The sequence below is a fragment of the Microcebus murinus genome, chromosome 18 (genome assembly GCF_040939455.1).
Source record: "Microcebus murinus isolate Inina chromosome 18, M.murinus_Inina_mat1.0, whole genome shotgun sequence".
NCBI classification, from domain to species: domain Eukaryota; kingdom Metazoa; phylum Chordata; class Mammalia; order Primates; family Cheirogaleidae; genus Microcebus; species Microcebus murinus.
Window position 1 is genome coordinate 49,145,579 of NC_134121.1, and position 21,875 is coordinate 49,167,453.

The 21,875-nt window shown below is 44.8% G+C and overlaps 1 protein-coding gene and 1 long non-coding RNA gene across 3 annotated transcripts in view; one reads left to right on the forward strand and one right to left on the reverse strand.

The window, feature by feature from the left end:
- TEX2 (testis expressed 2) overlaps window positions 1–21,875 on the reverse strand; it is a 108,549-nt gene that overhangs the window by 9,247 nt on the left and 77,427 nt on the right. For both annotated transcript variants that reach the window (XM_012747457.2, XM_012747456.2), the window contains exons 6-8: window positions 19,541–19,687; window positions 14,240–14,339; window positions 4,155–4,287 (exon numbers count right to left, since the gene is read on the reverse strand). In XM_012747457.2, coding sequence (XP_012602911.1) covers window positions 4,155–4,287; window positions 14,240–14,339; window positions 19,541–19,687 — 380 coding nt within the window. The remainder of the gene's footprint in view (window positions 1–4,154; window positions 4,288–14,239; window positions 14,340–19,540; window positions 19,688–21,875) is intronic.
- Window positions 11,699–21,875, forward strand: part of LOC142861965 (uncharacterized) — a 51,491-nt gene continuing 41,314 nt past the window's right edge. Inside the window, exon 1 of the long non-coding RNA XR_012913098.1 lies at window positions 11,699–11,757. This is a non-coding gene — a long non-coding RNA (uncharacterized LOC142861965). The remainder of the gene's footprint in view (window positions 11,758–21,875) is intronic.

Here is a 21,875-nt window from a genome sequence, read left to right on the forward strand (position 1 = left end):
GAAATGCTTACGTGCGCTCATCCATCACAGAGCCATTTCAGAGTGTTCTGTGGGTAGGCAGCCCTCACAGAGATCTTTTATTTAAAATGTATATAGCAAAACCTGATTCCCAGAAAAGACTACACTGGGTCTTGAGGTGAGGAAAGTCAGAGACATAAATCCCTGCCAAATCACACACCCATTGCAGAGATGCATTTGACTTCTCCATCAGTATGACAGCCATGCTCTCTGGCTCTCAGACCTCATGCTGCCAGGTATGGAATCTGTCCCTACGGCAAGGTGGTCTGCTCCTCATCCACATAGCACAAAAGGCTGCCTGCAAGGTCTGGGACCACAGTGAGATCTGCTGAGCCACTGCCTGTCCTGTCCCTACCAGTATGTGTCATCTGGCAGCTCCAGACCCTGGGCAGAAGATGCCAAAGGCTGCGGTGAGCTCTCAGGTTCCCAAATTAATCCTCTGCAGGACAGAGCACAGGACAAATTTTGTGGCTTGAAGTAAACAATTTAGGTAATGCTGTATCAGTTAAACCAGATCAGATGATGTGAAATTCTGATTTTGACCAAGTGCTGGGAGCTGTGCTATGCAGCACCCGATACTTATTGTGCAATTAAATGTTTAGCTGCTATTCAGTTTTATATTTGAACATGCAGTTTGTGATTTCAGCCTTATGATTTCAGCATGAACATCAGAGAAACAAACACTGCACATCCTTCTAGAAGATGTGCTAGAATGTAATGAGCCTAATTGTTTTAAATGCACCTCAGAATTCCAGATGAATGTAAAAGCCTTTCAAAGAACCACCTTAAAAGGCTTATTCCAGTTATGCTGCCTCTGTTAAAAATCGTTTTAGAAATGTGTTTGGAGTCAGACACCTAAGAAAAAGTACATTATTTTATCACTGATATTCTAGTCTTGGACCAAATATTTCTTGGTCTCATAATCACCATCACTTCTGATGACTTCTAGTAATTTCTCAAAGAGCCAAAGCATCTTATAAGCAGGATGATTTCTATCACTCAGGATAGTTAAAAGACTCCAGAGGCAATTCTAAAAAGCAGTTCCAAATAATGCCTTAATGAAGAATGCATAATTAGATTAAGCAGCCCTGTGAGGTGTTTGCTTTGTGGGGGACCACACTCATAGGAATCTATTAATTTTCTTTTACATGAGAGAAATCGGTCCCATACATCTGTCACAGACACACATGAGACTACACCCACCAACTAGATCGAGTCACAGTATAAACTGCAAGTACTAAGCATCCAGAACATCAGAGGTCTGGAGGTAGAGGGGTAAGTTTGGGGTATACGTGGACTAGTGACCCAATGCAGAGGTGAGAGGGGCCATCCTCTGACTTGGGGACTTGCACACCAGGCCTAGACTGTAGTGGTAGAGCAGGAGCAAGCCAAGTGCCTTATAGGAAGCACTCCACTCCTTATTTAAAGAGCCCCCCGCCCCCAAGATGCAGAACATTGCCCTTACTGACTCTTTCTGTCCTCTTCTGGTCAATTGCTAAAGTTAAGACTGCTCGGTTCACTACCTGAATTCCATTTCAGTACCCTACTGCCCCAAAGTTAGGGTAACCACAGTATGTGACTAAAAGACTATCTGGGAAATAAAAAGACTAAAGGAAAAATGCCCACAAGTATACAGCAGACACACATTTGAAAGGGAAGGGACTTCACTAGATTAAAGAAACACAGATTTCAACTTCACAATCTCACCCTCAGGGTGCTAAGGCGAACAAACTTCCTACCAGGAGGAAGGACTCTCTCAGCGTCTCCTCAGAGACTCCTCCTGTACACAATCATTTGCCTACTTGAATGGTACTAAAAAAAGTAATGAGAAAAAGCAGAGGCCTCTGACAGTGGACCCTTAGTAGGATCGGGGACCCAGACAGGCGGCTGCAGGTTAAAGTGCTTTGAATAATATTAAGGAAGCTGTCAGTACCAAAGATCACATGCTTAATATAGATACTACATATAATGACTTCTGTCCCTCCTCTGCAACTTAGCCTCAAGGTGATTCAGGACTGAGGAAGTGAAGTAGATTCTATAATCACTCTGGGATTAGGTTCTTAACCATGATGGGCTTTCAGAGGCTCTCAGAAACTGTGAGCCAAATGGTGCATGAGGATCCTTCCTGGAAGAAGGATCCAGAGCTCTCAGATTCCCAAAGGAGTCCTTTATGCAAAAAAGGGTTAAGAGTCCATTTTTCCAGGATTTTTTCTCCCAAATGAAGTGATTTTGGACTGCATTCTTCCTTGCTTTTAAAATTAAATGACAGCCAATTACATATGAATATATAATTTAATACCTTCTCAGGAAGCAAAATATTTTATAACAGATTCTAGAGAAAAAATGGTACTTTAGAAATATATTAAAAATTAAATATAGTATCATCACATTCCTAAAGCAGAGGATTGTTTTCACTCAGTCTGGAGAAGTGTGGCTTGTTTGGAGACATGTCCATCCTCTGATCAGCCAGAGTTTATGAACTTGAAATTGTACCAAGGAAGGAAGCCACATGAATAGCAGTGAATGGAACATCTAAGTGGCAAGGACCTCAGGGACCTGACCTTGTTGCAATACCTTATGTCCCAAGACCCCCTTTCTGATGGAATCCCCGCACCTGTGTGCCAGCACAGGGCTGTTTCCAAAATGGGCTCTTTGCACAAATGCTTCAGACTGAAATTGGCTCTGCCATGCTCCTATTTCATTACACCTCATTTTCAAGATTGCTTCTGCCTAAGGTGCTTCATTTTCTAATCAGCTGGTTCTGCAACTCTGTCACAAGGCTGGAATTATGGTCCTTGGCTGTTCGTGTGGGTGGGATGAGGGCAGCAGCACCGTCCGTGGAGTCTTACGAGCTCAGGCATTCAAACTGGGGAAGTCTCAAGACTTTCCTTGCCAGGAAAGCCTCTTGACTACTCCCAATCTCAGCTTTCTCAGGCTGTGGACTGTGCCTTTATGTTTGGGAATACGATGAAAAGATAGGTTTCCTTGTGGCTTCACATGGGATCAAACAAGACTTAGAACTTATAAGGTATGAAATGCTACATGGAGAGTTGATAAATACCACTCACCAGAAAATACAAATCCACAGATTGCCGTATCCAAACACATTTTAACAAATAGAAAAATGAAAGGAAAACAGCACAGATATAGGTTAGATTGCACACAGCAGGTCAAATTCTCCAATTATTAAAACAGAAACATTTCATTAAGTAACTTGGATAAATTAGAATAATCTAAGAATATGCTCAAACGTATAACCCAACTGCCTCAATCTACTATACACAGTATGACTAAAGGTGTTAGTTCAGCGCCATAACTAAGCAAACATCTGAGAGTCTGTGTCTTGTAGGTAGACCCTGAGGAGCTGGCACCTTGCAACATTTTTATCATCATACTGTTGATTCCTTGCAAAGGGTTAAAGCTGTGAGAAGCAGACTCTAGTCATCATTTATAATTTGGTAAAAACAATAATATAATTTAAATCTGAAGTGACAGCAGTCATTTTTAAGGTGTGCAGTGATGTAAAACTTCCAGCTTATCCAGTGTAGGTGTTTAAGGAAGAAAAATCAAGCTTCATTAATTATCTCATAATTTTGGAATATTTACTAAATCAGACAAACTCTGGGCAGCAGATTCCTCTACAAAGAGAGGAATTTACCAAGCAAATCAATATCATATTATTTAGGAAAAATGCTTCTCAAAACACTTTAGGAGTACCCTCTTGGCTACAAAATCAATTGTCTAATTATAAATAATTCTGACCTTGTGATTAAAGCAGATAGTTTCCCTGGGGACCTTAGCCTGCTCCACACGTTGCTGTTTGTGGTTGAAAGCTGAAAAAGGAGCTTTCTTAGTGATTCTGTTCTGCTTGTCTGAGTCAGTGATGCTTTCTGGTAATTAGACACCATGGGCACCACCATCAGCATTGAGGTCAAAAGGAACTGTCACAGCTGAGCAGGGCTGGGGACTCACAGTCTGCTGGGGATGAGACTAGGAACCATTCCCTGAAACACTCTGAGGTTCAGAAGCACTCACAAAGATGCTCGCTCAATGTCCAGGGCCTACTATGCATCAAACCCGCTTCTCAAAGGCTGGAGGGAGAGGTTGGATTAGTAAATTCACATATAGCCCCTTACCCTTCTTTGCCAATTTCTCCAACCTTCAGGGCTTCAACAAGAGGCTCTTTACCTAGTTTGGTCAAATTCATTTTGGTCTCGAGAGTCATCAGAAAGGACCCATTGTAGGACATTTCCAAATCGATCCAGAGTCCTGGAGAAATGGGGAAAAAACAGAATTGTCTTTTTCCCCCCCAAAAAAATACATGACTATAAATGACAGTACAAAAACTTCTATTTTAAAGTATCTACGTGGGCTCCACATTGAAAGTCTACGTATCACTTGTACTACTAACACAGGCAGAAAGAGGCCTGTGAGTGCACTGTACTATCAACGCACACAAGAAAGAGTGTCCTGCGCATTTGTCAACGGCCAGCGTTTCAGTATCCCCTACAATGGCCACGGGGAATTCAGTGCACGTGTTAGCACTGGAAGGGTCCCGTCCTCCAGCTTCTTTTCCTCACATGTGTAAGAGAACACACGCCCAGCAGAAGGAGATGACTTGACCCAGGGCAAAGTCAGGACAAGGTATACTGATGTCCCACTGGTTACAAGGCCAAAGGAAAGTGCAGAGATGGCACTGCAAGCTGGATTGCTTTTTTTTTTAGAGACAGAGTCTTGCTTTGTTGCCCAGGCTAGAGTGAGTGCCGTGGCGTCAGCCTAGCTCACAGCAACCTCAATCTCCTAGGCTCAAGCAATCCTGCTGCCTCAGACTCCAGAGTAGCTGGGACTACAGGCATGCGTGGCTACCATGCCTGGCTAATTTTTGTATGTATATTTTTAGTTGGTCAATTAATTTCTTTCTATTTTTAGTAGAGACGGGGTCTTGCTCAGGCTGGTTTTGAACTTCTGACCTCAAGCAATCCACCCGCCTCGGCCTCCCACAGTGCTAGGATTACAGGCGTGAGCCACCACGCCTGGCCCTGGATTGCTTTTTAAACACACACGAGAACCACTCCCTTTCTTAAAATTACCCAGTGGGAGGTAGAGGGGTGCACAGAAAATGGTTCAGACTTAGTTTGGCATGATAGGAAAAGAGACAAAAAGGTTTAGAACCTTTCTTTCTTTCTGGAAATTGCCTAGTAATGGAAACAAAAGAAATTAACTTTCAATTCCCAGGATTATCCAGATAAAGTCAGATAATCACTTTGCACCTTAGTTTAAAAACCTGTTCCTTAGAAAAGATACTAATGCCAATGACATAATATCTAAGATGCATGTGGCCATGGAATTTCACCGGATGGCCACTGACCAGTAGTCTAAAATGCAAACATGGTTCGAGGATTCTACAATTTGGCAGGTAAAAGAGGCTATGCTGTGATGTTTCAGATTCACAGCCTTATACTATTTCACGGACTTTCTATCAAAATGTGATCCTTCAAGTGGGTGTTTCAATGTTAATAAACTTTTGTAGATCCTCATACGACAAATGACAACATCTAAAAGGATGCAGGATGTCAATCTAAAACCATGCTTACACACAGCAGCATTTTCAAACAATTACAGTAAATAACCCATCCCTCACATGGCCACCGCCTCAGATAAAAGCACTGCTCAACCTCAGGAAGCCCTAATGGTGCAATTCCTCACTAAGGGTAGAATGATTTCTATTCTGCTTTCAACAAACTCTTTTACCATATTGAAGGTAATTATTTTCCATGAGTGAGCTGGTTCAAGTGATGTGAGGATCAATTGTGATTATCTTTGCAGCAACACTCACAAAGTTGCTTTCTGTCTTGCTTACATTTAGCAGTTAAAAATCATTAATTAGCTTGATCTTCAAAGGCACTATTACTGGAAATAAAGGGTACATCTGCTTTAACAAAGACATTAACTAACACAGTCATTAATCACTCCCAATAAAAAATGGGATTAGAGCAAAAGACTAGATATTAATAGATTTTAAACCCAATATAAAAGGAACATCAGTAAAGAAGATATTTATTGCTGTGTAATATCTCCAGCTCTATTTAATTTGAATTAGCAGATTCAAACTATCTGATTACTATATGCACCCAAACATAATCATTTCTTTTGAAAAATCTAGTCAGGCTTCTGATAAATATTAAAAGTGCGTATTGCCTTTGAAAGTTGACATATTGAAGGCACCAGAATTTTACTTCTTACAAAATGGAAGGTTTTGCTTGTCTGTTTTCTAAACGAGTGGATATGGATATAGGTTTAGTTAACTGCCAGCCTAGTACCCTAGTTCCTGAGACATTTCACCCAACGATGTATGGTCCAGTGTCCCTGCCAGGAGCTGAGGGAAGAGCGCGGCACATGGACTAGGGCTTGACCTTCACTGGAATTTCTCAACCTCTGCCTCAGTGTCCTCATCTGCACAAGGGAGACCTCACTGCCTCTCCAGGAGAGGGCTGCGTACAGTCCAGCACCTGGCACAGTCTGACCAGGTAGATTTTCTTTTTCTGCTGTTGCTAGCACACTCTTATACTCCTTGCTCCCACCTCCCTTGCTGCTGTAGCCAGGGAAGAGGTTGTGCTGGGCAGCTGCTAAGCCTGGCATCTCAGGACTGGGTCTCCACCAGGGAGAGGGGTCTGTTCTACCAGTGAATATGCACCACCAGGCCCACCCACAGGGCGTTGCTCAGCCCCCGCACTCAATGAGAATATGGAGGAAGCCAGAATGGTTTAAGAATTTATAAAAACAGATATAAATGGCAAATATTCAAACAAATTAATATGATGTGTTTGCATTCAGATGAGGCTAAGGAGACTATTTTAGCATTAGGTGCAAAGAAAATCTTGCTTGTGTGACAGTGATTCAACAGGCAGAAAGTACCCTGAAAATTTTTGCAAGAGCATGCAAAACTTGTACAACTTGGAGCCCAGATCAATGGGTTATGTAATGGGTGAGTCAGGAGGTCCCTGCCTTGCAAGACTGAAAGTTGCAATTAACAGTTACTAGAAAGGTTGTCTTCCCTTTGGGGACAAATGTAGCCACAATGGGAAGATGGGGACATACACTGTTCCACAAGCAGCATCTTAACTCTGAGCTAAATGCTACTTAATCTGGATGAATGTAGTTACAGGGCTTTTTCTTCTGTGCTCTTGACACACTAAGGCTTGGTTGTGAGGCATTTCATTTAACATGCTGCTTTCTATAGCCATCTGCTGTGGGTAATGCTTGAGGCTAAACCCAGAAGTTGAGAAGCATGACACTTTTTGATGCCTTTTAAAAGAAGTAAGGCAGTCGGTCATGAGAGGTTCTCTGGAAAGTGGGCTGAAGGCAGGAACACAAAGGGGTCCTCATGTTGACAGGTTGTGCAGTGGCCATGGGTGGCACCTGATTATCAACAAGCCCCTATAAAACTGTCCCTTCATTCAACAACACATGGAACATGACTGACAATGGATGTGACAAGCTCTAGTCAGTCTTCTTGCAAGGACCTGCAAGGAACTCAGATGGTTGTTTTTCCCTCTTCGGCATCACGGAGGAAGTATCAGTTACCACTGCCACTGCCACTCAGAGAGATACTGAGGCAAAAACTATAGCTCATTCCAACAAAAAGTGCTTCTTGAGTTCTTTTTTTTTTTTCTTTTTCTTTTTTGAGACAGAGTCTCGCTTTGTTGCCCAGGCTAGAGTGAGTGCCGTGACATCAGCCTAGTTCACAGCGACCTCAAACTCCTGGGCTCAAGCAATCCTGCTGCCTCAAGAAGCACTGAGGTGAACCTCTGCCCTCTGGAAGTATATGCTTGAAGAATAAAAATGATGTAGGCCACCAGGTGCAGGTCACCCCATGATGACACAAGAGGTCATAAACATGCCTTGTGTATGTTCCCAGAGACAAGGGGTAGGCACAACCAGACAAAGGTTCTTCTGCTTTCTCCCTGGTTTTCTAGTTAACAAACCCCATGGTATCAGTAACAGCCCTACTGTGGCCACAGAAATCTATTTATTTCATATAGCAGTTAACTGTATTACTTTTTTTTTTTTTGAAACAGGGTCTTACTCTGTCCCCCAAGGTGGAGTATAGTGGCATGATCATAGCTCACTGCAGCCTCCAACTCCTAGGCTCAAGCGATCCTCCTGCCTCAGCCTCCTGAGTAGCTGAGACTATAGGTATGTCCCACTACACCCAGCTAATTTTTTGTACAACCAGCGTCTCACTATGTTGCCCAGGCTGGTCTCAAACTCTTGGCCTCAAGTGATCTTTCCACCTAAGCCTTGCAGAGTGCTGGGATTACAGGTATGAGCCACTGCCTGGGCCTGTTTTATTACTATTAACATTCATCAGTCTCATCAGAATAGGCTTCTCAGGAGGCCTGCTGCTTGGAGGGAGTTAAGGGAACTGGAAGCCTTGTTCACCTGAGCTTGGTCCTCTCATTATTTGCTCCTCCATTTCCTTCTACCTGGAATTATTAATAGCTGATTTTCACTACGAAAGTCAACATTTGGCATCCAAAGAACAAAACTTCTTAAAATGGAACATTTGATAATATGTTATCAAGAACAGATGCCGGAGTTCTTTGGCTCTCAGAAGAACACAGCAGTGACTGTTTTGTTCCTGCCAGACAGACTGGTGCCATATTGCTCATTCAGATACCACAGAAAATTAGCAATTCCTTGAGTTTGGATGTATCTTTTATGACAGACATAATTTTTAGCTTTATCTACCTGTAACTGTTCTCCGAACTAGAGTTCCACCTCTTCAAGGCTGACACAGTGGCAAATGAGCATCTCCTTCCCCACCCCACCCCAACCCACCTGAGTTCCACAAATGAACACATTTCTCCCTCCCGTGCGCAGTTTTTTTCCTTGCAAAACATGATCTGGTCAGTGTGTGCACCCCATGGCCGTGCACTCCAGGCCTGGGCGCCATGCAGGCCACAGCTGCTTTCCTCACACTGCTCTTGCAGAGGGTTGGCAGGAGGGGCCGGCAGGGTACCACTGACTCTGGCTCCAGTTTTCTGCAATATGCAGTTGGCAAAGTAACGTCAGCCCCAGCACTGGATGACAGCACCAGGCACTATGGATTAAGGTCTGGAACAACCGTGTAGACAGTGGACACCCATAGTCATGACTAAGGGCATCTCTGGAGGTAGACAAAGTTCCTATTCCTGGGGGATGTGGTATTAATACAAAATCTGAGAACTTCAATTGAAACTTGGGCTGTTATTTGGGTGTCTCGAAAGAAGGCAGAAATAGTAGGGCCTCCACCGATGGTGGACAATGACTATTTGCAGACTTAAATACAGACAACAAACGTCCTGAAGACTAAATGAATTAATCTAAACTTGAGGTCCATAGTCCACACCCTTAGTTCACTCTGACTCTGCTGACACCTGTGGACGGGCACTGCTCTGCAGCCCCCGGGCCTGGGCACAGAGGATGAAAACCTGGCTGGCTGAAGGAAATGGGCCCCAACCCAGCTCCTTTAGGAAGCTTTTACTAAGTAGCAGCAGCAGCTAACACTGATGGTTTACTACACGCCACGTGTGCTCTGAGACCAAGGAGCAAATTTAATCTTCACAACAGACAAGGCAGACACGACTGCCATCAGCACTTTACAGATAAGGGAACTGAAGTGTAGCGTGGTCAGTAGCCTCCCATGGTCTCCGCTGGACAGTGTAGCTGCAGGGCCTGCAGGCAGGTGGCCTGGCTGTAGGCCACAGCCTCCAGCCCTGGGCCTAGAAGCCATGGAAAGAAAGTAGAAAGGTGAGGCTGCCGATGACCTCTGGCACGTCACTTCCGCTCTGGGCTTTGGCTCCTACACACACGGCAGGGTTGAGCTAGGTGATCTCTGATTGCTCTTTCAAGTCTGCCCACTTCTTTAAGGGATTTGAAAAAGAGCTATCTGCACATTCTAAATTATTTTTTATCTGTAAGAAAAATGATTAGAAGAGAATGTACCAAAAAGGTAACCTTGGCTATCTCTGAATGGTAGGAGAATAGGTAATGTTTTCCTTTGTACCTTCTCTGAAAATTTGTTTTCCCCATGATGAGTATTTGTTGAATGAATGAATGAGCGAACACTGACCTAACAGAGTTAATAAAATGATTGAAAAGAGCCTGGCCGAGAGGGAGGGCCTGGTAGAGCCCAGAGGGCAGGCTCTGGCAGCCCAGGAAGGCGCTGAGGGGAGGGGAGAGGAGGGCCAGTCCAGGGAGGGAAGGGTGATAGACACAGACTTCTCGGCCTTGCTGTGTGGCCTAAAGGGAAGAAAGGAGACCCATGTACACCCCACAGGTAAAGGGGCTAGAACTGAAGTGTGTATGGAGCGGTGAGGGGTCAGAGCTGAGGGAGGAGGGCACAGCCAGTTTTCAAGGGACAGAGCTTGTCCATCTTCCTGCCACCTGCCATTGGTGGGAAGTGAGAATGCCCTGGGAAAGATAGTCATTTACCCTCATTCACTACACCAGAGATTAGTATGTGTCCTGGAACTTGGATGGGCCAACATATGCAATTTCATTCAGAGAATTACAGATTTTACTCCTCTTAGCAGCAAGCCACGAAAGCTGAGAATAGCACTTTTCTTTCTGTTTATCATGGTAGGGTCTGCCAGCTGTGACCTGTAGGATGGAACAGGACACCTCAGCCACCCACATTCTAAACTCTCTAACAGCACACCCAAGGAAGCAATGATGACAGTAACAATAGCTAGCTCTCACAGACTGCCTGCAAGCGCCAGAAGCTATTCTAAGTGCCTTTTGTGTATTGACTCATTTAATCCTCACAGCCTAGGAAGTAGGTGCCATCAGAATCACCATTTGAGAGAGGAGGACATGAAGGGGTGAAGGAACTTGCCCGAGGCTGTGGACCTGGCAGTCGGCTCTAGTGCTATTACTCAGAACCAGCATTCTGTGTTGCCTCAAGAGGAACATCCCAAGGATAGGATAATCCAACCAGCTGTGGCCTGAATATCCCTCCAACAAATGAGCACAAGTCAGAAAATATATATATTTTGTGAGACAGGGTCATACTCTGTTGCCTGAGCTAGAATGTGGTGGCATCATCATAGCTTACTGCAATCTCGAACTCCTGGGCTCAAGCGATCCTCCCATCTCAGCCTGTAGCTGGGACTACAGGCATGCGCCACCACATCCAGCTAATTTTTCTATTTTTGTCGAGACGGGGGTCTTGCTCTGGTGCTCAGGCTGGTATTGAACTCCTGGCCTCAAGCAATCCTCCCATCTTGGCCTCCCAAAGGGCTAGGATTATAGGTATAAGCCATGGCACCTAGCCAGGTCTTTTTTTAATTTTTTTAATTTTTATTTTTTCTCCTCTAGTAATTCCCAGGAATAGCCAGGTCTTTTTATTAAAAATTTCATTTTTATTTATTTGTTTTGTAGAGATGGAGGTGTCTCATTTTTTGCCTAGACTGGTCTTAAACTCCTGGCCTCAAGTGATCCTCCCACCTTGGCCCCCCAGTGCTGGGATTGCAGGCATGAGCCTCTGTACCTGGCCATCTTTAGGTCTTTATTGTTCCTTTCTTTAGTAACATTTTCTCCGTTGTTATGCAAACAAGCAGATCTCTAAAACTTTCCCTGAAAGGAGTTAAATAAAGCCCCAAATGGGTTAAAAACCAGCAAAGCTTTGATCTATACAGTAAAATATCTCACTGCAGCTCTTGTTTTAGAGGAACAGTTAAAAAACTTGAGACTTAGGTGTTTGGTGAATTTTACTCAAAGCCTGACCAAAGTTGCTGCGAAAAGCTATAGAGTTCAAACCCACAGGGACACTTCTTAGATGCTGCTGCAAAGCCCTGCTGTGGCCCTGCTCCCCTCTCCTCGGAAATTTCTATGAATTCAGCAAAGGACAGCCCTGAGATAAAAGACTGCTAGCTATTAGAAAATAGTGCACATACATGAATTATTTACCTTCTTCAAGCCCAACTCTCAGGAGGTTTGTGTTAGCTGATCATTTACCAGCTTGCTACAAGTCAATTTCTAAAGAGGCAAAGAGCAACGGAGAGGCTGCCTGAGTCAGAGAGGAATGGCAGCCCTGTACATGGAGGGGGCAAGGAGCCTCGCTATGCAGTCAACATATGGATATGCATCTTTTAAAATTTGGCAGGGGGTTAAAAATACTCTAGCTAAATCATTTGCAAAGAATCGAAATCTTTTTTAGTTTTACTTTCAGCGAACCAGAAGTGACCAAACCCAGGAACACTAAGATTTATCAAAGTATAGACATAACTGAGGGGTTACAGGTAATCTCAACATGCAGGTATTAGGTGGCCTTCTGTATTTGCAAATAATATCTGGTCTATCTTTTTTGAAATTGATGTGATGCTAAAAACTAGAAATACAGGCTCACTGTCATCTAAAATATTGCTAGAGAGATCTGCTAGAGCTGCTAATTGTAGGCTAGAAAAATCTCTCCATATTTACATCACATCTACATAACAGCAGAAAAATGACTTCACTAAATATGATTCAAGAGCCATTTGATATAGTCAAACTGAAAAGTAGCTTCTATAATCCACAAAGTTTACAAAACATTTCAAAACAACTATCACTCTCTTGAAAAACTGTAATTATTTTTTGCCCCTACCTTGTTCCTAGGCCATTTTAGGAATGATGTAAATAAGGTCTAAGTGGACAGAGGCCCACTTGGCCAGGATGCCCCAGTGAAAAACTTGGGAAGACTTTTCCCTGCATGCTAACAGGCTTTCCTTGACTACCTGGCTCACTCCTCTTTTTTGAATAAACTCCTGCATACTAAAATTTCTCTGTCAAGGTCCTTTTAAAACCATATTTATGGTTAATGTGACACAAAAGACACAGGTCTTTACCTGTGTAAACTTATAGTAATTTTATTTAAACTCTCTCTACATTCTAATCAACTTCTTCCTCCCACCCACAAGAGTAGGCATACAAATTGTATCAGTAGCATGTTTAAAAAAATCAAATCTGAGGCCAGGCATGGTGGCTCACATATGCCTGTAATCCTAGCACTTTGGGAGGCCAATACAGAGGATCACTTGAGCCCAGGAGTTTGAGACCAGTGTGGGCAACATAGCGAGACCCCTTCTTTTTTTTTTTTTTTTTTTTTTTTTCCTGAGACAGAGTCTCATTCTGTTGCCCAGGCTAGAGTGCTGTGGCATCAGCCTAGCTCACAGCAACCTCAAACTCCTGGGCTCAAGCCATCCTACTGCCTCAGCCTCCCGAGTAGCTGGGACTACAGACATGCGCCACCATGCCCAGCTAAGTTTTTTCTATATATTTTTAGTTGGCCAATTAATTTCTTTCTATTTTTAGTAAAGAGACAGGGTCTCACTCTTGCTCAGGCTGGTTTCGAACTCTGGAGCTCAAACAATCCACCCGCTTTGGCCTCCCAGAGTGCTAGGATTATAAGCGTGAGCCACTGAGCCTGGCCAAGAGACCCCTTCTTTACAAAAAACAGAAAACTTAGTCAGGCGTGGTGGTATGCACCTGTAGTCCCAAGTGCTTGGGAAGCTGAGGCAGGAGGCTTGCTTAAGCCCAGGAGTTTGAAGTCAAATTGAGCTATGATGACATACTGTTCTCTATCCCAGGTGATAGAGTAAGACCCATCTCAAAAAAAAAAAAAAAAAAAAAAAAAAATCAAATCTGAGAATGTTCCTCTGGCACAGAACTCTACTCTCAAAATATTGTCTTTGAATATATAGTATATCTTCAAACATTTACTAAGCACCTACAGAGTATATTAATAGCAAGAAACATAAAGATATAAAACATGAAGGTCAAAATTTGCAACCTGGAAGTCAGGGGAGGTAAGGGTGTGAATACATATGAGGAGAGGCAGCTCCTGGTAAGGGTCCAGGGCCAGGGCAGCCGCACACATGAGGCCGTGAGAGGCCCAAGCCCTGGCAGGGGCTGCCACTCACACAGAAGCGCAGGCCCCATCAACTGGCACTTGGGCATCTTTGGGGTGCAGGAGGTGCTATAATGACCAAGAGACTAGAAGGCTTAGGAGGTGGAACCACCCAAATCAGTTTAAGGCCATGATTGTTAAGAACAAAAGACACTCAACAAGAACTAGGATGGTTTAAAAAGTCCCCTACTGCCTCCAAACACAAAGCTTTGATATTGAGTCTATAGCGATGGAAATACTTTGACACTCAAATAAATGGTCAAGTCCTCTCCAGAGTCAGTTAGGAGTTACCTTGGGGATCAACGTAAGGCTTGAAGGCCTGAAGGATTTTTGGCACAGCCACTCCCATGTCCAGTTCCGTCAGAGTGAGTTCATTCATAAAGTAGGGGAGCTGGAGGGAAGAAGCAAAAATGAGTGAGACATGCGAGTAACCTGCGAGAAACACTAATGAGTTCGAAGTCAACGTGCTTTCAGAGGGAATGGTGGTCAAAGTTTTGGGTACACGTCATTTATTTAACCAAAATGTATTGTGCACATACCAAGTAACTAGGATTGTACTCCAGACAGAGCCTGAACAGATCAGGTGGGTGCCTTGCTCTCATGGGGTTTATATTTGACAGGGGAAAGGTAAACAAGTAGACAAATAATCTAATTTCAGAGCATGATTAATGCTACAGAGAACATGAAGCAGATAATGAGACAGAGGAAGTGTGGGGCAGGGTGAGGGTGGCTATTTTGGCTAAGGAGGTCAGAGAGGGCTTCTCCGAGTGGCATTTGACAGAGATCTGGAGAGGGAGCCAGCTACTCTGGTTAAATTAACAGTACCCAGAGTTGGCTAAAGGATGAGAAAATGGACCCCTGTTAGACTGCTCATGGGGAGTAAGAAATTGCTACAATTCTCATAGGCAAACTTACCACATGTATTAAAATTCTTGAAAAAAATTGCATCCTTTTGACCCCGTGTGGACATTTTCTGTCTGGCCCCCAGGCCCCACACTCCACCCTCTACCCTGAGCGGCTGGTCTGTTTGAGCTGGTCAATGGCCTCTTCACCTTCCAGCTTCTGCCTGGGCATGGCCACTGGATACCCCAATGGGCAGGGGATGGGGAGGCACAAGGAGAGGAGTGTTGTTGGGCATTTGGCCCCTCCCTCTATTGAAGGCCACAGCTGCCCTGCCCGGGGTTCCCTGCCTTTGCCCCTTAAGGGAGGATAATAGCTCCCCACTCCCGCCAACCCCAGGGTGCTGCACTCACCCTCTGGGTTTCTCTCCACCTGCCCACACCTCCATAAATCTTCCCTTCAGTAAACTCTTTCCTCGGGTTATTATTAAGTGCATAATCTGCTTCCTACCAGGACCCTGAATAATACTCACCCCAAACCTATCAGTAGGAAATTATTCTACAGGAAATAACATAAGAGCACTAGTCTCATGCTTAGAAATTCCTACTTCATCTCAAGATTACAGAATTAATCCATCTATATTTCCTCCATCTGGATTTGTGGATGTGTACATATTTTTTTTAAAATCTTCATTCATAATTTTAGTGTAAGTTGAAAATTAGCGATCCAGCTCAATCTTTTTTCCCCGAATGGTCAGTTGGCAATCTCAACCCATTTAGTGAGCAGCTGGCACTCTCCCTACAGTCTGTGCTGCCAGCTCTCAGCACAACACTAGCTTCCCACTATTTTCCACCAGAATCAAACTACTTTGATTACTGGAGTTTTATAATATATTTTTAAGTCTGGCAAGTCCCTCTCCTTTCTTTTCTCCCAGAGTTTTCTTATTTTCGTGAGTATTTTTCCAGTTGAACATTGGGATACTTTTATAAAATTTAGAATAAGAGTGTTTTTTTTTTGTTGTTTTTTTGTTTTTTTTGAGACAGAGTCTCACTTTGTTGCCCAGGCTAGAGTGAGTGCCATGGCGTCAGCCTAGCTCACAGCAACCTCAAACTCCTGGGCTCAAGCGATCCTCCTGCCTCAGCCTCCCAAGTAGCTGGGACTACAGACATGTGCCACCATGCCCAGCTGATTTTTTGTATATATTTTTAGTTGTCCAATTAATTTCTTTCTATTTATAGTAGAGACGGGGTCTCGCTCTTGCTCAGGCTGGTTTCGAACTCCTGAACTCGAACAATCCGCCCAACTTGGCCTCCCAGAGTGCTAGGATTACAGGCGTGAGCCACCACGCCCGGCCTTTTTTTTAAAAATGAAACATAAACTAAATATTTCTCATAAAACAAGGTAGCATTTAGTCCAGCATGGATTTAATATCTAACATGGCTGGGTCTCTTTAGCTGTTTCTCTGCAAAGAAACAAACCTTTATTATTATCCAGTCAGAGAACTTCATCTCTGATTTTTGTGGGGGTGAGAAGTTACATTAAAGAGGTCATAATGTCTATGATGAGTAAAACATGAGAAGAGACAGCATTCAAATGTGCATTTTTGAATTGGGGGTTGCTGTATTTGGGAAACCTTTTTCTGACGCATCAATGTTGTTAGTGGTGTTAGCCTCTCTACCAACCTACAGAATGCTCCTTGGCCAAAAATATAACCAAAATATTATACACCTACCACAGTCTTTTTTGTCTATTACTGTCATTCTGATGCCCACTGTTTCAGAAGCATGCCAGGTCAGAGAGATTTCCAAGGGCTAGCCAGGGAATAGTGCCACCTCCAAGAGTGTTTTTATGGGAACATGAGTCTGGAGGCCCAGGAGTGAATATAGACAACAGGAACATAACTATCTCTCCCCCTGTCAAACACCACCTCCCTATTCTACACCCTCTGGTCCCTGAAAAGGCAAAGGAAGGCCTGAGACAGGATCTGAGACAAAGGACGGACCTGAAGGGCCTGGGGACACCTGGCAGGAGTGGGTAGGCTCTAACTACCAGTAAGAAGATGGAGAGCAGAGACCAGAGGGCCTAGTTTCCTAATTATTCACCCATCTACTCAACCCTAAGATTCAGGAACATCTATAACCTCACCCCCTTCCCACAATCCCTCCTGGTTCAGATCTCTGCCCTAGAGCTGCCTCCTTCTGTTCAGGTCACTCCTGTCCTTTTCAACCAGGAACTATTTTCTTCCCATCCAAAGTGCACCACAGTGAGACAGGAACCCAAGGGAACATTCTTTACCCTCCTGAGTAAACTCAACCAGGGACTGGACCTTCAGGTGTATGGACCTTCTCAGGTGCTGTAGGCTATCACAGCAGCATTTGCTGACATGGGCACAAGAGGCCATGACCACTGAGGGCCCCAGGGTGGTACCTGAGCAGCTGGCCAAGGGCAAGGTGCACTTGCTGTTGGTGCAGAAACTCAGCTTGTGTCAAGTCTATCATTGGGCACCAGATGCACACACAGGGCTGCACTTCCACAACATGAGTCATTATCACGTGCAAGGGTGACAATCTGAGACTGTGGAGCAAGGCCAGCAAAGAGTTCTCCCTATGCAGGCCTTCAAGGGAAGCCAAAAGGTGGGGAGATCTGTGTCATAGGGGGCAGCTCAGCCTCCTCCAGGCACTACTTTTCTGTCCCCATTCCAGCTCTTTACTGGCTGTTAACCATATCCACTCGCTACTAGGTTTAAGGTTTAGCTCTTTCCAGGGGTATTTGGTTATTTGGTGCTAATAAGAGTTCTTTTGGGTGGAAGCAGCTTCAGAATTTGGTAATATCCTTCTGCCTTCTGTTTATTCTGTTGCCAGGGTCTCCTCTGGTCTGCAGGGCACATGTTGGGCCAAAAGCTTAGGTGGGGGGGTGGAGGGCGTGGAGACATGCTGGGGGGGGGCAGTGGAGAGAACACAGTGTCCACCTCTGAACTCTGGCACTGCTAGATCTAGGCCAGCAGTTGGAAAGTTTCTCCATTCTAACTGTTTAGTACTTCTGACCTCAAAAGACAAAAGGAAGTTTAAGTTTGTGAACTACAAAAGCCTCTAACCCGCAAAGAGAAAAGATGAAAATAGAAGACTTTTTCTCAACTTCCTCTGGGAAGAGGGAGGCTCCCGAATTCTACCACATTCTCCACCAACGGGCAGAGGCTCTGCGGACTTCCCACTCCAGAGAGAAGGGTGGGGCCTCTCAAGTTGGTTTTGTAATGTGTGTAACGGGGAGTGGCGTCACGTCTGGAGTTTAAGCATGCCCTGCTTTCCTTCTGCATGCTGCCAGAAGCCACCATGCTCCTGCTCAGAGCTCTCCATATGGCCTGCAAGGGAAACCAGCTCATGGAGGAGATCTGTGTCTCCCAAAAACTGACTCCAGGAAAAGAGCAGAGCTGGCATCCATGTGCTTTGACCTGGAGACTCAAGCCCACCATCGTTTCCAAAAAGGGAGAGACTGAGTAAACTCCGGGTAGGCTGCTGATAGCTCATCCCCCAACACACAGGTCACGGCCACTTGCTGACCCCTCATGGAACTGGCTAGTAGAAGCAGGGTCAATGCTCAACCTACCTCAAGAGCACAAACAGGCTGACACCTGTCAACAGAGCACTCCCAAACCCCTACCCCAAATTCTGCCTTGTAATCCGCTCTTCTGGGTCAGAAGGCAGCCCTACTCCCAGGCTGGGCAACCATGACACTGGCCCACAGACGGCAGACAGAGCTCGCCAGAGCCTGACTAAGCCAGAAAAAGCTCTGTTGTCTACCGAAAGGAATGACAGAAATCAAACTGAAGCTCTCCCATGCCCATACCTTCTCTCTAATTTTACTGTAGCTCACAGTTCCTTAATCTGGAGCCCCTGAACTCTCTGAAATCATGAGCAAAATTTTGTGCATTTTTCTAGGGAAAGATTGCTGCTTCTTAAAGTTATGTATGATCCCAAAAAGTTCAGAGCCACTGACTTAAGCCACTGACCATGTAAGCATTCAGTGAAGATTTGGGGACCAAAGTGACTCTTCCTTGTCTGGGTTTTCATTGGATCAAAAGCTTACTTCTAAGGAACCTTAATGAGATCTCTGTGGGCAAGTGAGCCATTAATGATAGTCACAGGAACATTCTCGCAGGCTAAACTCACTTCCAAGTGCGCCTGGACATGAATCAGGAGCATTTCTTCAGCAAAGAGAGAGCCCAAAATAAAGCACCATCTGGCCAAAAAGTAAAGGTCAATCGCAGACACATTTAGAGTATGGTGCTAACTTTCCCAGCTTTGAGAGGGAGCACAGCTTAGGAAAGAGGTTTTAAGAGAGCTAGTATTTTCCTCATTATGTATGCTGTGTGGCCTTAGACCACGGTGGGGCTGGGTGGGCTCTGGACATATAATTTAAGTTTGTCTTTAACTTAAATATGACAAAATTATATAAGACAAATCAGTTACAAGAGCTCATATTTTCCAAAACCAAATTCTGGATTATCACCTAGAGTAGACAACGAGGGCAACACAAGAAAAAAATTAAACAGGAATGCCAAGTCCCCAGATGCAGTTAATCATAAGATCAAGGTCAGACTGTGATCAAGGTCAAACCTGTTGTGTGAGAAGGACTTAATATCCTCATGTGTTATATGCTTGAACTAACTTAATTGCACTTAGGACATAAGGGTACAAAACTTCCAGAACTTAAGAAGTACAGAGAGTTACAAGCCTCTTGTGTGGAAAGCTATACCTTTATTTTGCTGAGTTTCATCTGGATCTTCTTAGACACCAGATCAGACCAGTATTTCTCTCCTAAGAAGTCCCAAAATATTCTTCCAAGCAAGGCATTCACCCAGGCTTCCTGTTCTTCCTCCTCAGAGGGTGGAGCCTCTGGCAACTGGCAAAAGAAAAGAGACAAAATTAGCTAGAAAGCAACTGGAGAATAAGGCAGGTGCTTATTTTTATAAAGTCACTGAAGGTCCCTCCCTATAGAAATGGGAGACCACATGAGTTGTACTTCTTCCCTATAAATTACAAGTCCCACATTATGTTGGTGAATAGAAAAAGGGAGTAACAAAAGCTGCCATCATAGCTAAAACCTCCTCTTTTGTCTATTTTTTTTTCTACCAGTCTTCCTGTGAACTAGCTACTATTTTATACAACTAGCACAGCCAAATTGCCCTGCCCCCCAATTAGATTGGCACCAACATTCTGCATCAATGACATATCTGATCAAATGTCTGCCCATCTTCTGTCTGGCCAAGGTCTGCGCATCTAATTGTCAAGCTAGTCCTCATCCAGGCAGAACCCTCAGTTCCCCAATGGCTAGGACTCTTAGGTTCAGCCTGATCCTTGTGAGGTCAACATACCCTTGGGATGCTTTTTTCTTTTCTTTTTTTTTGAGACAGAGTCTCACTTTGTTGCCCAGACTAGAGTGAGTGCCATGGCATCAGCCTAGCTCACAGCAACCTCAAACTCGTGGGCTTAAGCGATCCTCCTACCTCAGCCTCCCGAGTAGCTGGGACTACAAGCATATGCCACCAGGCCTGGCCAATTTTTTCTATATATATTAGTTGGCCAATTAATTTCTTTTTATTTATTTATTTATTTATTTATTTTTTGAGACAGAGTCTCACTTTGTTGCCCAGGCTAGAGTGAGTGCCATGGCGTCAGCCTAGCTCACAGCAACCTCAAACTCCTGGGCTCGAGTGATCCTTCTGCCTCAGCCTCCCGGGTAGCTGGGACTACAGGCATGCGCCACCATGCCCGGCTAATTTTTTTATATATATATCAGTTGGCCAATTAATTTCTTTCTATTTATAGTAGAGACGGGGTCTCGCTCTTGCTCAGGCTGGTTTTGAACTCCTGACCTTGAGCAATCCGCCCGCCTCGGCCTCCCAAGAGCTAGGATTACAGGCGTGAGCCACAGCGCCCGGCCTAATTTCTTTTTATTTTTAGTAGAGACGGGGTCTTGCTCTTGCTCAGGCTGGTTTCGAACTCCTGACCTCGAGCAATCCGCCCACCTCGGCCTCCCAGAGAGCTGGGATTACAGGCGTGAGCCACCGCACCCGGCCTACCCTTGGGATGCTTAAAAATACGGATGCCTGGGTCCCACCTCCAGAGACACTGATTTATGCAGCCAACAGGCATTTCAAAAGCTCCCTCAGTAATGGAATGAACAGGCGAGGTTAAGAGCCACAGGTCTGGATTAGAGAGAGCTGCTCTCAGGGCTTCCATGAAACTTCCACAGCTGTTCTCATTTGCGCAGCCCCATGAAATACCCCAAGCCTCGCTTCCATTTGATACAATCCATCTGAAGTGTCTGTCACCAACATGTGAGGTGGGCGAAGAGCATGCCCACCTCCCATTTCCACAGCTAATTATCAGACTATGGACTCTGGCCCGGATGGGTCAGGGACGGGGATAAAGAAGGGGATGCAGCAGTAGCACCTCGAGGGGGTGTGAGGTTTAAGTGGTGAGAGCAGACAATGGGCTCAGAATTCAGCAAAGCAGCAGCAGTTGTCACTGCCCTTTCTACCGTTATCCACTGACCACCGTGCACCACGCCCTTCCCAGCTCGCCTCACTCACGTCTCACAATACCCCAGGAAGACAGGAGCTTTATGTCCACTTCAGGAATGAGAGGCCCCTAGTTCAATGGTGCAGCCTGACTCAGAGCCTTGTTCTCCCCACTGTCCTCTGTGTGTGTGTTGGAGTGGGGAGGTAATAGCCCCCTTGTGTGACAAACATTTTCCTATGCTGAGGTCTCTAATTAGACTGTAGCCTTACAGAAATAACAAGCTTTGGAAAGCAAAGATCAAAAGATTGAGAAATGCAGAAATCTGAATTGTTTGCCCTTTCCTCTCCCTCTGTGGCTTATAAAAATACATCTGCCCTGCCCTGCCCTCGCCGGCTGGCTGCAGCCGTAACACACGTTATGGCCACACACCAGACACTCTCATCTCTACGCTTCATACTTGTGCATTTATGCCAGTGTTACCTGGGCAGCTGTGACTGTGCCCACATCACAGCTGTGCATCTGGGCCAATGGCATAGTGCACAGGTCACTTGGCGCTCATGGGTTTG